This window comes from Budorcas taxicolor, chromosome 5 (genome assembly GCF_023091745.1).
Source record: "Budorcas taxicolor isolate Tak-1 chromosome 5, Takin1.1, whole genome shotgun sequence".
Classification (NCBI taxonomy): Eukaryota; Metazoa; Chordata; class Mammalia; order Artiodactyla; family Bovidae; genus Budorcas; species Budorcas taxicolor.
In genome coordinates, this window is record NC_068914.1 from 91,912,873 (window position 1) to 91,926,351 (window position 13,479).

General features: G+C 41.5%; 1 protein-coding gene across 1 annotated transcript in view; it reads left to right on the plus strand.

The window, feature by feature from the left end:
- Nucleotides 1-13,479, plus strand: part of GRIP1 (glutamate receptor interacting protein 1) — a 482,353-nt gene that overhangs the window by 410,792 nt on the left and 58,082 nt on the right. The window contains exon 17 of the mRNA XM_052639896.1: nt 11,688-11,832. Within this exon, the coding sequence (XP_052495856.1) occupies nt 11,688-11,832 (145 nt within the window). The remainder of the gene's footprint in view (nt 1-11,687; nt 11,833-13,479) is intronic.

Consider the following 13,479-nt stretch of genomic DNA (forward strand, 5'->3'; position numbering starts at 1 on the left):
AACATTATCATCTGATCATTGATTTGGAAGAATTTGAGTGTTTCCATATCCTTTCCCACCATGAGAATACAAGTATAATTTCAGTAACCAAGTTCTTTTTTATTCAGAGCAAAGCAAGGAGGGGATTATTCAATGCAAAACTTGGATGTCGACTAGTTCAAAGCTGACTACATAGTCATAAAGAGCACACTTTTAAATCAGACCTGTGTTTAAAGTTCAGTTCTACTGCATTTGAGCTGCATGAGTCTGGGCAAATTACTTAACCTGCCTGAGATTTGGTTGTACTTTCAGTAATATGTGCAAAATAATACCCCCCTCAGGGTGCTGCTCTGGCTTGTTGAGAGACTTATTGGCACAGTCAGTATTCAATAACTTGGGACTATTTTATTATTATTATATTCTGAAATGCATTTCCCCACATTAGTTCTGATCCTAGGTCAAGATATAAATGAGTGGAAAATAAGCACTATTCATAACAATAGTCACTGATTTTGAAAGTTTGACACTGTGCTTAATTGAAATTAAGCTGGTGATTTAAATTGTCTCAATATTTGTCTCAATCCTTTGTCTCAATATTTGAATTAGAATCAAATGGTAATATGCAGTATATATTCTTCACTCTCTAAAATATTACTTACGAATATTGGACTTTCTATACCCGTAGACTTCCAGAGTCTTCCAGTTCTCTTTTTGTTTATTTGTTTATCTTGTTTTATTCGGTTGAGCAGGATCTTCGTTGCTGCATGTGGGCTTTCTCTAGGTGCAGTGATCGGGGGCTACTCTTGGTTGTGGTGCACAAGCTGCTCATGCCAGTGGCTTCTCTTGTTGCAAAGCACAGGCTCTGGGGCATGGACTTCAGTAGCTGTGGCACAGGGGCTCATTAGTTGTAGCTCTCGGGGGTCCTAGAGCTCAAGGCCTCCAGTAGTTGTGGTATACAGGCTTTAGTTGCCCGCGACATACAAAATCTTCCCAGACCAGGGATCGAACACACTTCCCCTGCACTGGCAGGCAGATTTCTATCCACTGTACACCAAGGAAGTCCCCAGTTCTTTCCTTAACTGTCTGCTCCTCTCCATCCTTGGTTCTGTCATCAGTTACAGAACATTTATAATCGTACTTGATATAACTTGGTTTCCTAAACTAGTAATACTGCACTTGAGTTTAACAGATGTTGCTTCAAAATGTAAGAGTGTCTTCCAGCTGCACCAGTTTCATTGTTCTGCCTTGCACTTTACTCAGGGAGATGGCAGAGCTATTTTCAAACATTGTTAAAGTGTTCATTTCTCATTCAGTCATGCCATTGGCATTTATTTAGTGTCTGTAAGGTACTAGGGACTGGCAGTCCTTAGATTAAAAAGGACACAATCTCTGCCCTTAAATCAGTTACCACCTTATAGAGAAACAAAAGAAAGTAATTAGCAATATGATGAATGTTCTACGTGTGTGTACAAAATGGTAAGAGAATATGAAGGCACCCATTTGAGACTGGGGAGCTCACGTAAATGTTTCTAGCAATCCTGATCTCGAAGGTATTTGGGACGTGTTATTAACAATCAACAAGAGGAAGAGTAGGAACCAAAGGAAGTCAGAGAGCATGGCACATCCTAGTAGCACATACACCTAAAGCAGAAAGTTTGTGTAAGGACTCAGTAGTAGGCGAGGAGACAGATACACTGAAACCAGATCATTATGGTCCTTCTAACCTAGCTTAAATTTTAAAATGAAAGCAAGATAAAATATTATTCCATTAAACACAATTTTTTTCCCATTGGACTACATTTCACCTATTAAGTGTGGAAAATTTAGCATCCAAATTGAGACACTGTGAATATAAAATGGGCTTCCCAGGTGGCTCACTGGTAAAGAATCCACCTGCCGACACAGGAGTTGTGGATTCAGTACCTGGATCAGGAAGATCCCCTGGAGGAGGAAATGGACACTCACTCCAGTATTCTTGCCTGGAGAATTCCATACTGAATTTTTCAAGACTTAGTACAAAAAATATAGAATATATCAGTAATAATTTATTTAGATAGATTATATGCTGAAGTAGTACATTAGGTTAATTATTAAGATTAATTTTTTCTAAAAAGGAATTTGAATTTTACCCCAGAAGCCAATGGGAAGCTATTAAAAGACAAAAGAGCAGAGGAATGAGGCCATAGTATTTTGTCAGTGACCAGTGGTTGCAATCACTTACTGAAGTATTGAAGATGCATTTAGGAGAGTCCGGATTAACTCTGTTGCTAGCCCAGGCTGGGGGAAGCTGTAGAATATAATGACTAAGAACACTAGACTGACTTCACAAGTGACAAGCTGGCGAACTTGGGAAAATTAATTTCTCTGAGTATTAGTGTCCTCATCCATAACATCTATTGAATGTCTCCTTCACATGACTGTTCTAGGGATCAAAGGAGGTGATATATTTAAGCACAATAGGAAATGGCAACCCACTCCAGTATTCTTGCCTCGAAAATCTTATGGACAGAGAAGCCTGGCAAGATAAAGTCAGTGAGGTCACAAAGACGCAGACACAACTGAGCGATGGAACACAGAGCCAATGGGTGCTTTTCTGGGTCTGAGCATTAAAACAACGGCTGTTACCTAATTACCAAGACTTCAAAGATGCAATAACCCCTTTGAAAGAAAATCTATAGCCTTGTCTGCATCTAGATCCAAATGTGTATGAAGAGAGGAGAGTTTAGAGCTCTGAGAGAGAATTTGGGGGAAATTGTAGCAAGAAATAGATGGGGGCTTCCAAATCCCTCCCAGATAATTTATAAGGGTCTGCTTTGTGTCACTGCCTTTGTACCAGTCAAACTCATAGCTGCTAATGATATCTCTCTTGATGTAAAGCACCTCACTTCTAACATACAGCATGTTTCTAGAGACCATAAATTCAGTATTTTCCCTTCACCAGCTCTAATCTGCACAGAGAAACATTTCCAGGCTGCAACTTGTCCTATCCAAAGCAAATGACTTTTTCACATTTCCAAATAGAGTCTTATGCAAATATAGCCTTAGTACCAGTTAAATCTGCCTTTCAAAGATTTGGCCTTTCATTTTTCACTTTTTCAGTTCATCAGTGTTAAGCCAGCTAAGTAATTTTCAGCAGCTTTTTTCCCATCAAGTGTAGATTGAAATAACAGAATGCCCCATCATAAGCAACCAAGAATGATCCTGGCTGTGCAAGGAACGGTGGTAGAGCAAGAGGCTGGCTGTAGGAAAAAAACTCCTGATAGATTTTTTTTTAAATACTCTTCCCTTGTTTCTGCTTTATCTCAAAGCAGTAATGGCTTTCAAACGGAAGTCAACATCACAATCACCCAGAGGACTTGCTGAAATACCGGTGACTGGGTCCCACTCTCTCAAAGTTTCAGATTCCTACCGGTCTGGGATAAAACTGAGAATTGGTATTGCTAACAAATTCTCAAATAATGCTGAAATTACTGGTCCCAAAACTATACTTTGAGAAGCACTGTCATGAGACAACCTAATTTGGAGACTTATAAATGATCACTTAGATAAAGAAATTTAGCAAACTCCCCTCATAGTCCAGTGGCTAAGAATATGCCTTGCCTTGCAGGGGATGCAGTTTTAATCCCTGGTTGGGGAACTAAGATCCCACGTGCAACAGAGCAGCTAAGCTCACATACCCTAACTCCTGAGCCCACGTGCTCTAGAGCTCACACGCCACAGCTAAGACCAGTCACAGCCAAATAAACAAACAAATTAAAATTCTACTCTTAAACACTCACCAATTCCTTGGAACGTTATTTTGATAAGGCCAGGTCACATGACTACACAACAGTCACGCAGCTGTTGTTCAGTGGCTAAGTCACGTCCAACATTTTGTGACCTCATGGACGCCAGGTTTCCCTGTCCTGGAACAATGTTTGTTTTTTCATGTGAATCTCTAAGTTAACCAGCACTATTTATGGAAAAGATTGACCTTTTCTCATTGCATTCAATGGCAATCTTGTCATAATCCGTTGTTTCACAAATGAATCTTTTTCAGATTTCGTCATTTAATTCCACGATTATTGTTGTTCAGTCGCTCAGTCATGTCTAGCTCTTTGCAGCACCGTGGACTGCAGCACGCCAGGCCTCCCTTCCATCACCATCTCCTGGAGCTTGCTCACACTCATGTCCATTGAGTCGGTGATGCCATCCAACCATCTCATCTTCTGTCATCCCCTTCTCCTCCTGCCCTAAATCTTTCCCAGCACTAGGGTCTTTTCTAATGAATCGGCTCTTTGTATCAACCAGCCAAAGGACTGGAGCTTCAGCTTCTGCATCAGTCCTTCCAATGAATATTCAGAGGTGATTTCCTTTAGGATTTGCTGGTTTGATCTCCTTACTATCCAAAGGACTCTCAACATTCTTCCCAAGCACCAAATTCAAAAGCATCAATTCTTCAGCATTCAGCCTACTTAATGGTCCAGCTCTCCCATCCATAAATGACTACTAGAAAAACCAGTACAGGCAGCTGTAGAGGATATTTTTTAAATGCTTCATTTTCTCAGGTCTGTCCCCCTCCAAGAAATATAGCCATACTCGATGACATGAATTCCATCATTTTTAGTTGAAGTGAACTTTGCTTGACCTGTATACTTACGCATTCCAAAGGCCCTCTCCCAAATCCAAGACTCCTGTTTGGCCACATAAGCAGATGCCATGATGAATTCAAGCTAGATAGTGCTCGTTTTGTTAAACAGACGGCACTCAAGAAGCCCGGGAATAACATTGCAGATAAGTAATGCTGCAATTTTGCATCTGTTCCATGGTCCCATTAATTTCCTTAACCAGGGAGCTGAGCAGAACAAACAAGTTGGCTGGCCCCCTTTCACGTCTTTCATTAATAGTGGTAAACCTTCTGTTGTGATATAGAAGCCGTTTATAATATCATTAACATCTGTTTAGGCTCTCTTTGCAACTTCCTGGTGATCCACATTCTTCCTTCTCAGAAAGTTTCTGTTCTGGTTTAACACTCCAGTTGCTCCTTTCTTAGCTGGAACAGCCTCAAGGAGAGAGTATCTTGGAGGGTTTCCACCTCCAAAATGGTCTGAGCATAAATGGCAGTTATCACCCTCTTCGCAAGCTGCAGGGCTGAACAGCTGCCAGTTGGGCCGCTGCCCGAGAAGGCAGATGGATTTGGAAGTGCAGCCTGCAGCTAACTCCAGCAGCTCAGGCTTTATTCTCACTCTTTGAATGAGCTTGATTGCGTTTGCATCACCTTGGAGAAGGAAACTAGACCTTGGAGCAGCCAGAAGGGTGACTCACAAGGCTAGGAACCTGTAACTGGCTGCTAACGGGTATTTGTCCTTTTGCTCATTTGTTCAGGCACTTACTGGAGTCTCTGTGATGCTAAGCATAGTTCTAGGCTCTGGGCACGTGAGGACGAAAAATACTTTACACATGCTAGTGTATATGTCAGTCCTAATCTCCCAGCTCAGCCCATCCTTCCTTCCCCTGCTGTGTCCTCTTCATCTGCGTCGTTATTCCTGTCCTGCCTGTGGGTTCTTCTGTAGTGGGTCTCTAGATCCAGCACGTATATGTTAACATATGATACTTGGTCTTCTCTTTCAGCTTTCCTTCGCTCTGTATGACAGACTCTGGGTCCATCCACGTCTCTACAAGTGACCCAGTTTCTTTCCTTTCTATGGCTAAGTAATATTCCATCACATATATGTACCACATCGTCTTTACCCATTCGTCTGTCAGTAGACATTTAGGTTGCTTCCACGTGTAAAATAGATGGCTCGTGGGAACCTGCTGTGTAGCACAGAGAGCTCAGCTCAGTGCTCTGTGAGGACCTAGATGGGTGGGGAGGTGAGGGTGGGAGGGAAGCACAAGTGAGAGGGGCTATATGTATACATATAGCTGGTCCACTTCATTGTACAGCAGAAACTAACACAACATTGTAAAACAATTATATTCCAGTAAAAAAAAAAGCAAACATGAATTTTCAAGGTGATCCTATTCTGATGAAGGAGACATGTAGAGAGAGAATTACAACCCAGAGTGGAAAGTATATACTAGATCATGAGTTCCCAATGGGGGCAAAAATTGGTTCTCAGGTAGAAAGGAAAAGAATCTGAACAAAAAAGATATAGATGTATGTATAACTGAATCACTTTGCTACACACCTGAAACTAACATAACATTGTAAATGAGCTATATTTGATTTTTTAAAAATTGGTTTTCAGGGAGCAAAGAATCTTAAATATTACATTAGAATGGTGTGTGACCCTCCGAAGCTCAACCTGACTGAACCTTATTCCTTTCTGTTTAATTTCTTTAATTAGGAAGAATTTAAATTCAATTTTTCTTCTCAGTGGGAAGAGAGGAGGCAAAAAAAAATTATAAAGAAGTATGGGAACACTGCAAGAATACTTAAGGGCTGTAGGATCTCATGGAAAAGGTCTCTAGTCTCAGCTAAAGAGCCTGGAAGGTTTGCAGAAAGATAAGACAGCTAAGCCATGTTCTAAAGTGAGGGTAGGCAGCTATTAAAAGGAATGAAATAATGCCATTTGCAGCAACACGGGATGGACCTAGAGATTGTCATACTGAGTGAAGTGAGTCAGGAAAGGAGAAATATCATATGACACCCCTTATATGTGCAGTCTAAAAAGAGATGATACTAATGAACTTACAAAACAAAGAGACTCACGGACTTACGAGAACTAACTTATGGTTGCTAGGGGTGGGGGGATGGAAAGAAAGGATAATTGGGGAGTTTGGAATGGACATGTACACACTGTTATGTTTAAAATGGATAGCCAACAAGGACCTACTGTATAGCACGTGGAACTCTGTTCAATGTTTGTGGCTGCCTGGACGGGAGGGAGATTTGGGGGAGAATAGATACATGTATACGTATGGTTGAGTTCCTTTGTTGTTCACCTGAAACTGTCATAACATTGTTAATCAGCTATACCCCAGTGCAAAATAAAAAGCCTAAAAGTTTGTAGAAAGTGAGAATAAAATTCTCCAGAGGAAGGAAGATGTCTGTGCCCAAGGAGTAACATGTGCAAGATTAAAGATGCAAGACAAGTGCTTTTCAAAGGGACCATTGGGGAGAGAATTAGATTGGATTGGAATGGGAAAGGATGGCAGAAGACATAGAGGCTTCAGCCCTGTTCATGCCAAGAGGTTGCATTTTATTCTTCAGTAATCGGGGAACTAATGGAAAGCTTTAAGGAAGAGAGAGCCACATATTCAGATTTATCGCTTTCAGAATATTCTGAGAAGGAAAAAGAAAGAATTCAGTGTTGACAGGGCTGGTGAAAATAGATGTGGCAGAGAAGGACAAAGACTGGATCTTAAGTAGGAAAACAATTTAGGGAAAAGCCATTGCTATCAGCAACTGGGCAGAGCTGAGATGGGGCCTCCTGAAGAGCACGTGGCACCCTGCTTGGTGGGCAGGTGGCTCATAGGATCTGGTTGCTATTGTTTAGTCACTAGGTTGTGTCTGACTCTTTGTGACCCTGGGGACTGTAGTCCACCAGGTTCCTCTGTCCATAGGATTTTCCAGGCAGGAATACCGGAGTGGATTGTCATTTCCTTCTCCAGGAGATCTTCCTTCCCCAGGGATCGAACCAGTGTGTCCTACATTGGCAGGCAGATTCTTTACTGTTGTGCCACCAAAGCCTTAATTGGATGGGCCTGGATGGGAGGGGAGTTTCGGGGAGAATGGATACATGTATATGTATGCCTGAGTCCAGTTTGTTGTCCGTCTGAAACTATCACAGCATTGTTAATAAGCTATAATTCAATACAAAATAAAAAGTTTTAAAAGTAAATTAAAAATTAATATGAAAATATATTTTAAAAATAAAGACTGTGTAATGAACCATACTACATCACCTAGCATTAATAGCTATTAACTTGGAATCAACTTTGCTTTAGATCTACTCCCACCCTAATTTCCTCATCCCACCCATACACTGAATTATTTTGAAGAAATTTTAGACATCATACCATTGCATGTTGCAAATATTATTAATGTATGCCTAAACAATACTCTTGTAAAAGACTTCTAAAATTCATAACTTAGTATCATCACAATAGCAATAATTTTTCAGTTCAATTGCTCAGTCATGTCCGCCTCTTTGTGACCCCATGGACTGCAGCATTCCAGGCTTCCCTGTCCATCACCAACTCTTGGGGCTTACTCAAACTCAAGTCCATTGCATCAGTGATGCCACCCAACCATCTCATCCTCTGTGGTCCCCTTCTCCTCCTGCCTTCAATCTTTCCCAGCATCGAGGTCTTTTCCAATGAGTCAATTCTTCGCATCAGGTAGCCAAAGTATTGGAGTTTCAGCTTCAGCATCAGTCCTTCCAATGAATATTCAGGACTCATTTCCTTTAGGATTGACTGGGTTGGAGCTCCTTTTTAGTCCAAGGGACTCTCAAAAGTCTTCTACAACACCACAGTTCAAAAGCATCAATTCTTCGATGCTCAGCTTTCTTTATAGTTTGACTCTCACATCCATACATGACCACTGGAAAAACCATAGATTTGACTAGCCACACCTTTGTCAGCAAAGTAATGTCTCAGCTTTTTAATATGCTCTCTAAGTTGATCATAGCTTTTCTTCCAAGGAGCAAGCGTCTTTGAATTTCATGGCTGCAGTCACCATCTGCAGTGATTTTGGAGACCTCCAAAATAAAAGTCTCTCATTGTTTCCATTGTTTCCCCATCTATTTGCCATGAAGTGATGGGACCGGATGCCATGATCTTAGTTTTTTTAATGCTGAGTTTTAAGCCAGGTTTTTCACTCTCCTCTTTCACCTTCATCAAGAGGCTTCATCAAAAGGCTCTTGAGTTCTTTGCTTTCTGCCGTGAATGTGGTATCATCTGCATAACTGATATTTCTCCCAGCCATCTTGATTCCAGCTTGTGCTTCATCCAGCCCAGCATTTCGCATGGTGTACTCTGCATATAAGTTAAATAAGCAGGGTGACAATATACAGCCTTGACGTACTCCTTTCCCAATTTGGAGCCAGTCTTTACTCAATGTTCCTGTCTCCCTGATTTTCATATACATGGATAGATAAGTTTTTCTAAAAACAGTTGTCTAAATTAGAATCCAAAAAGATGTATTCATTGCGTTTGGTTTTAATGTTTCTTAAATCTTTCAAGCTTTTGTTTCCAAGGGTTTATTTGTTGAATAAATCAGAAATCAGCTACATTCTTGACATTGTCTAAATATAGCATCACATCTTCATTAATATACTGCCATTTTCTTGACTTGCATCTCATCACTATTTAAACTCATTGAGTACCCTATTAAGTGCCTTTTGTTATTGAAACACCTCAGCTGCCTGATTAAAAGTGTCCCCCTACATAAAGTGGCCTGAAACTGTCCTAAACATGTTTACTCCTTTCCTGGTGTTATTTTGTCATCTGAGTGATACAAGTTGCAAAACTGTCCAGAAATAACACAGGGCACTCGCTATTACGTGGGTTCAGATAACTGGGTTACCTGAAGAACAAGCTAACTAGAATCAGTTTCTCTCCAACCTCCTAGAGAGTGGGACTGCACCCAGCTCAGCTTCCTACAGGCCAGCAGTTGGTTTCATCTGGACTGAAGTTTCAATGGAAACTTCACACAGATTTCTGGGCTCTGGGCAGCTGGGTTCCATGTACTTGGTAACTGGCATTTCCTACAACTCCCGTAAAGAGCTGAGATCCAGAATGCTTGGTGCCCATTGACATGCCAGTGTTCATGCTTACCCTATAAGGAAGAAGGGCAGTAAAACGGCCAGATCTTCCCACTGGCAGGCACATCAGAGTGCCTCCTCGGTAGCATTTATTGTACCAAGGTTTACTAATCAAATGACTCACCTAGAATTTTATGCAGAATATAGTTGTTGGCAGAGACTGCAAAGTATGTGTACTCTTCCAGTAATACCCTAATCGTTTATGTAAAACCCAGCTCTGATGGGTAATGATATGTCACAGTGTAGAAAAAGTTAGACCTGTGACTCTGCCTCCGTTTTTGGTTACTCTGTATCCTGGTGTTTCTCTCAGCAGCTGCTTGGCAGGCCATCACCAGCCTATAGACCACAAGTAAAATAGAACCCTGGAAGAAGTGTGTAAACCACCAAATAGAGCTGTTGAAGGCTTGATGTGGAGGATTCTCAGCTGCCAGTATAAATTTGAGTCTAATGTTGAAGATGTTTATACCCTAGATGTTGATTTAAGCATTGCAGTGTGGGAGATGGTTTTTATTCTCTTTGTATAGAGTTTCTTCTGAGTAGATGGAGCAGTGAGGAAGTAGAGGTGATGGGTACATCCCCAAACTCCTAAACTGGCCAGAAGTGAAGACAGTGCTGGCTGGAGAGTCCACATCGCTTCCTACATTTCTCTACAGACCTTTCTATTTTATATTCATTGTAATTCTTCACTGCACACACAGATAATTGAATTGTTAATTCAAGCTTTTCTATTCCTCCTATTTTAGGGCCTCATATCATAAATGAACAGCTGCTCATTGCAGAAATGTGACTGTGTTAATGCTTCACTGGGATACAGCCTGACTATAAAAGCTGACTATTTTGTTAAAGTATCTACTGAACCATTTCATTGTATCCTTTGGTACAGCAATGAACAACTCCTTAACCATTCACAGCTCCCAGGCCCAAGGAATAAAACAAGAAATACTCAAGAATGTCTTGTTTCAGCATGTCATCAGCAAATAAAACCCTCTAAATTCTGAGACTTCATATTTGCAACCTTGATGCTGTCAAAACACCCAGCCATGTTGAAGGTGTCCCATGATATCTTTCAAGCCAAGGCTTCAAGCAGACCATACTCACAAATATTTTCCTTCATACTAACATTAAATGGTAAAAATTAGGTCACTACAGTGTGGTAACATGGTCTATACTACTGAAATGTTATTTACATGACTCCTAGTCTCAAGAACAGAGGGGAGAAAAATCATTCAAACCTGTATTTTGGGAAAAGAATCTAAAGAAGAGTGGATATATGTTTAACTGAATCACTGCTGTACAACTGAGATGAACACAACATTGTGAATCAGCTACAACAAACAATTTTTTAAAAACCCTCTGTTTGAATATCTGTGTATTTGTGAATATTCACATTTTAAGACACAATCAATGAAAAGATAGATAAGGGGCTGCAGATTTCCAAGCCCCACTTAGCCATGCATATATTAAAGTTTGCTCTAACCATGAGTAAAATCAACTTTCCTCTATTGAGAGTTAGCTTGCTTGTAAAGCCTGAAAACAGGGATTGCATGGCCCAATCTCTTTGTTTACTGCATGACTCTCTCCACCCATGTTGCCTCCTTAGCTATGTGTTCAATGCCCAGATATTTATGACACACTCACAAAACACTCGGCAAGCACTGTGCAAGGCAGGAGCACCATATTAAAAGGCCTGCAGTGCCAGCTGGGTAGCTTTCTCACAGGTTTAAAACATAAGTCATTAGGCAGAGAACCCCTTGCTTGACCCTTGATGACAGCAGCACCCCTATATTAGAATTTACAGCCAAGTAAGGAAATGCTACTTCCCAAAATAATTATTTTCTGAGACATAATGCTTTGATGATGATGTTTTGAATTTCTTATTTCATGTATGAAGATATGTGTCTTTTTACTATGCTTCTTCCAAAGAAACCAATTATGATTCATTGGCATTTATTGCAGATGAACAAGAAAGTTCCGGAGCAATTATTTACACCGTGGAGCTGAAGCGCTACGGGGGGCCTCTTGGCATCACAATTTCAGGAACTGAAGAGCCGTTTGATCCTATAATCATTTCAAGCCTCACTAAAGGGGGATTAGCTGAAAGGTACCGTTTGAATCAACTGCTACAATTACTTGTGTCTGAAATGGGTTTCCTTCCTCACCGCCGCATAAAAACATGCTTCCCTCTCCTGCTTGTTTATCTGTTGACTTTTTAAAATCGGCACAAAGGATTGATTTTAGAGTTTGAGAACTCTCAGGCAGAGCTCTGACTTGAAGGGCATCTTGTAAGCAGTTAAAAAGTGTCCTGGGCTTAGCCTTGATATTAGTCTCCAGAAACTTATAAACTGACCACAATCGACTAGAGGTAAATTTATCTTGTGTCCATTTTGAGGAGGAGACTGAAGTTCAAGGAGGTTAAAAGGCTTGTCTGATTCAATTCAGCCAGTGTTTACAGAGCCTCTGTTACCTGACAGGTACTCGGCTTAGCTGCTGACAGAATGACTGGCATAAGCTTCGTCTTCAAAGATTTCAGACAGCAGTGTGGGGACCTAAGAAGATCTTGAAGTTTGGAATGCCCATTTGTCCCTTTGGCAGTTTGCTTCTGTCTGCATGCATCCCACCACCACCTCTCACACTTCTTTCTTTCCAAGACAATGTTGAGGGACATATTCCAAACGCCATAACCAGATCTATCCTCCAGTAACCTAGCTCAGGTGTACACATACGTTGCTCCTGCTGACACTTGAAGACAATGGTTTGCAAAATAGAGGTGCAGCAGCACAGAATTTTGGAGCTGCAAGGCACCTCGGAAATCAGCTCATCCAGCATCCTCATCTGGTAGGTGAGGGCACTGCTGCTGCTGCTGCTGCTAAGTCACTTCAGTCGTGTCCGACTCTGTGTGACCCCATAGACGGCAGCCCACTACGCTCCTCTGTCCCTGGGATTCTCCAGGCAAAAATACTGGAGTGGGTTGCCATTTGGTCTGATGAAATTTTGCATTCTGATGTTGACAGAGACACCTGTGACATGGTACCCTCCAGCCATCCCCCCGGCCTAGGTTTCATCTGTTAAGAGAGACAAGAGGGAATGATTAATATTGACCTGGTTTGGCAACCTCCTAGTCAAGTGTTCTATGGCTTACAGTATGGCTCTTCCATAACCTGGAGATTTGTTTTGGTCAGATCTTACTTCCCTAACCAGGGGTTGAACCCAGGCCACAGCAGTGAAAGTGTGAGTCCTACCATTGGACTGCCAGGGAACTCCCTGGAGACTATTTATGAAAGAATGAATTGATTTTTTTTTTCAGGAAAAAAATATTTCTCAAGAGTAGATGCATCAGTAGACTCGTTAGGCAGCCACTTATAATCTGTGTGACCCAGTGTCACCAACGATGCCCACCACCCCCAGAGCAGGCTGGGGTCAGATCACTCAGGCACGAGCAGCCTGTGAGTTGGCTTCCTTCACTCGTGTGTTTAAAGTGAACCAGCACCACAGAGGCTAGCACATGGGATTCCCACTCTATGTCCTTCAGCCCAAGAGATCTGAAAGCGTAAACCTTTCCTAGGGGGACTTCCCTGGTAGTCCAGTGGTTAAGACTTAAAGCTCCAACTGCAAGGGACGTGGGTTTAATCCCTGATTGGGGAACTAGGATCCCACATGCCGCATGGTGGCCAAAAAATAAAACTGAACCTTTCCTGAGTTTGACTGCTTTGAGTCTGTTCCTTCCCTACCTGTGCTTCCAAACAAAGAT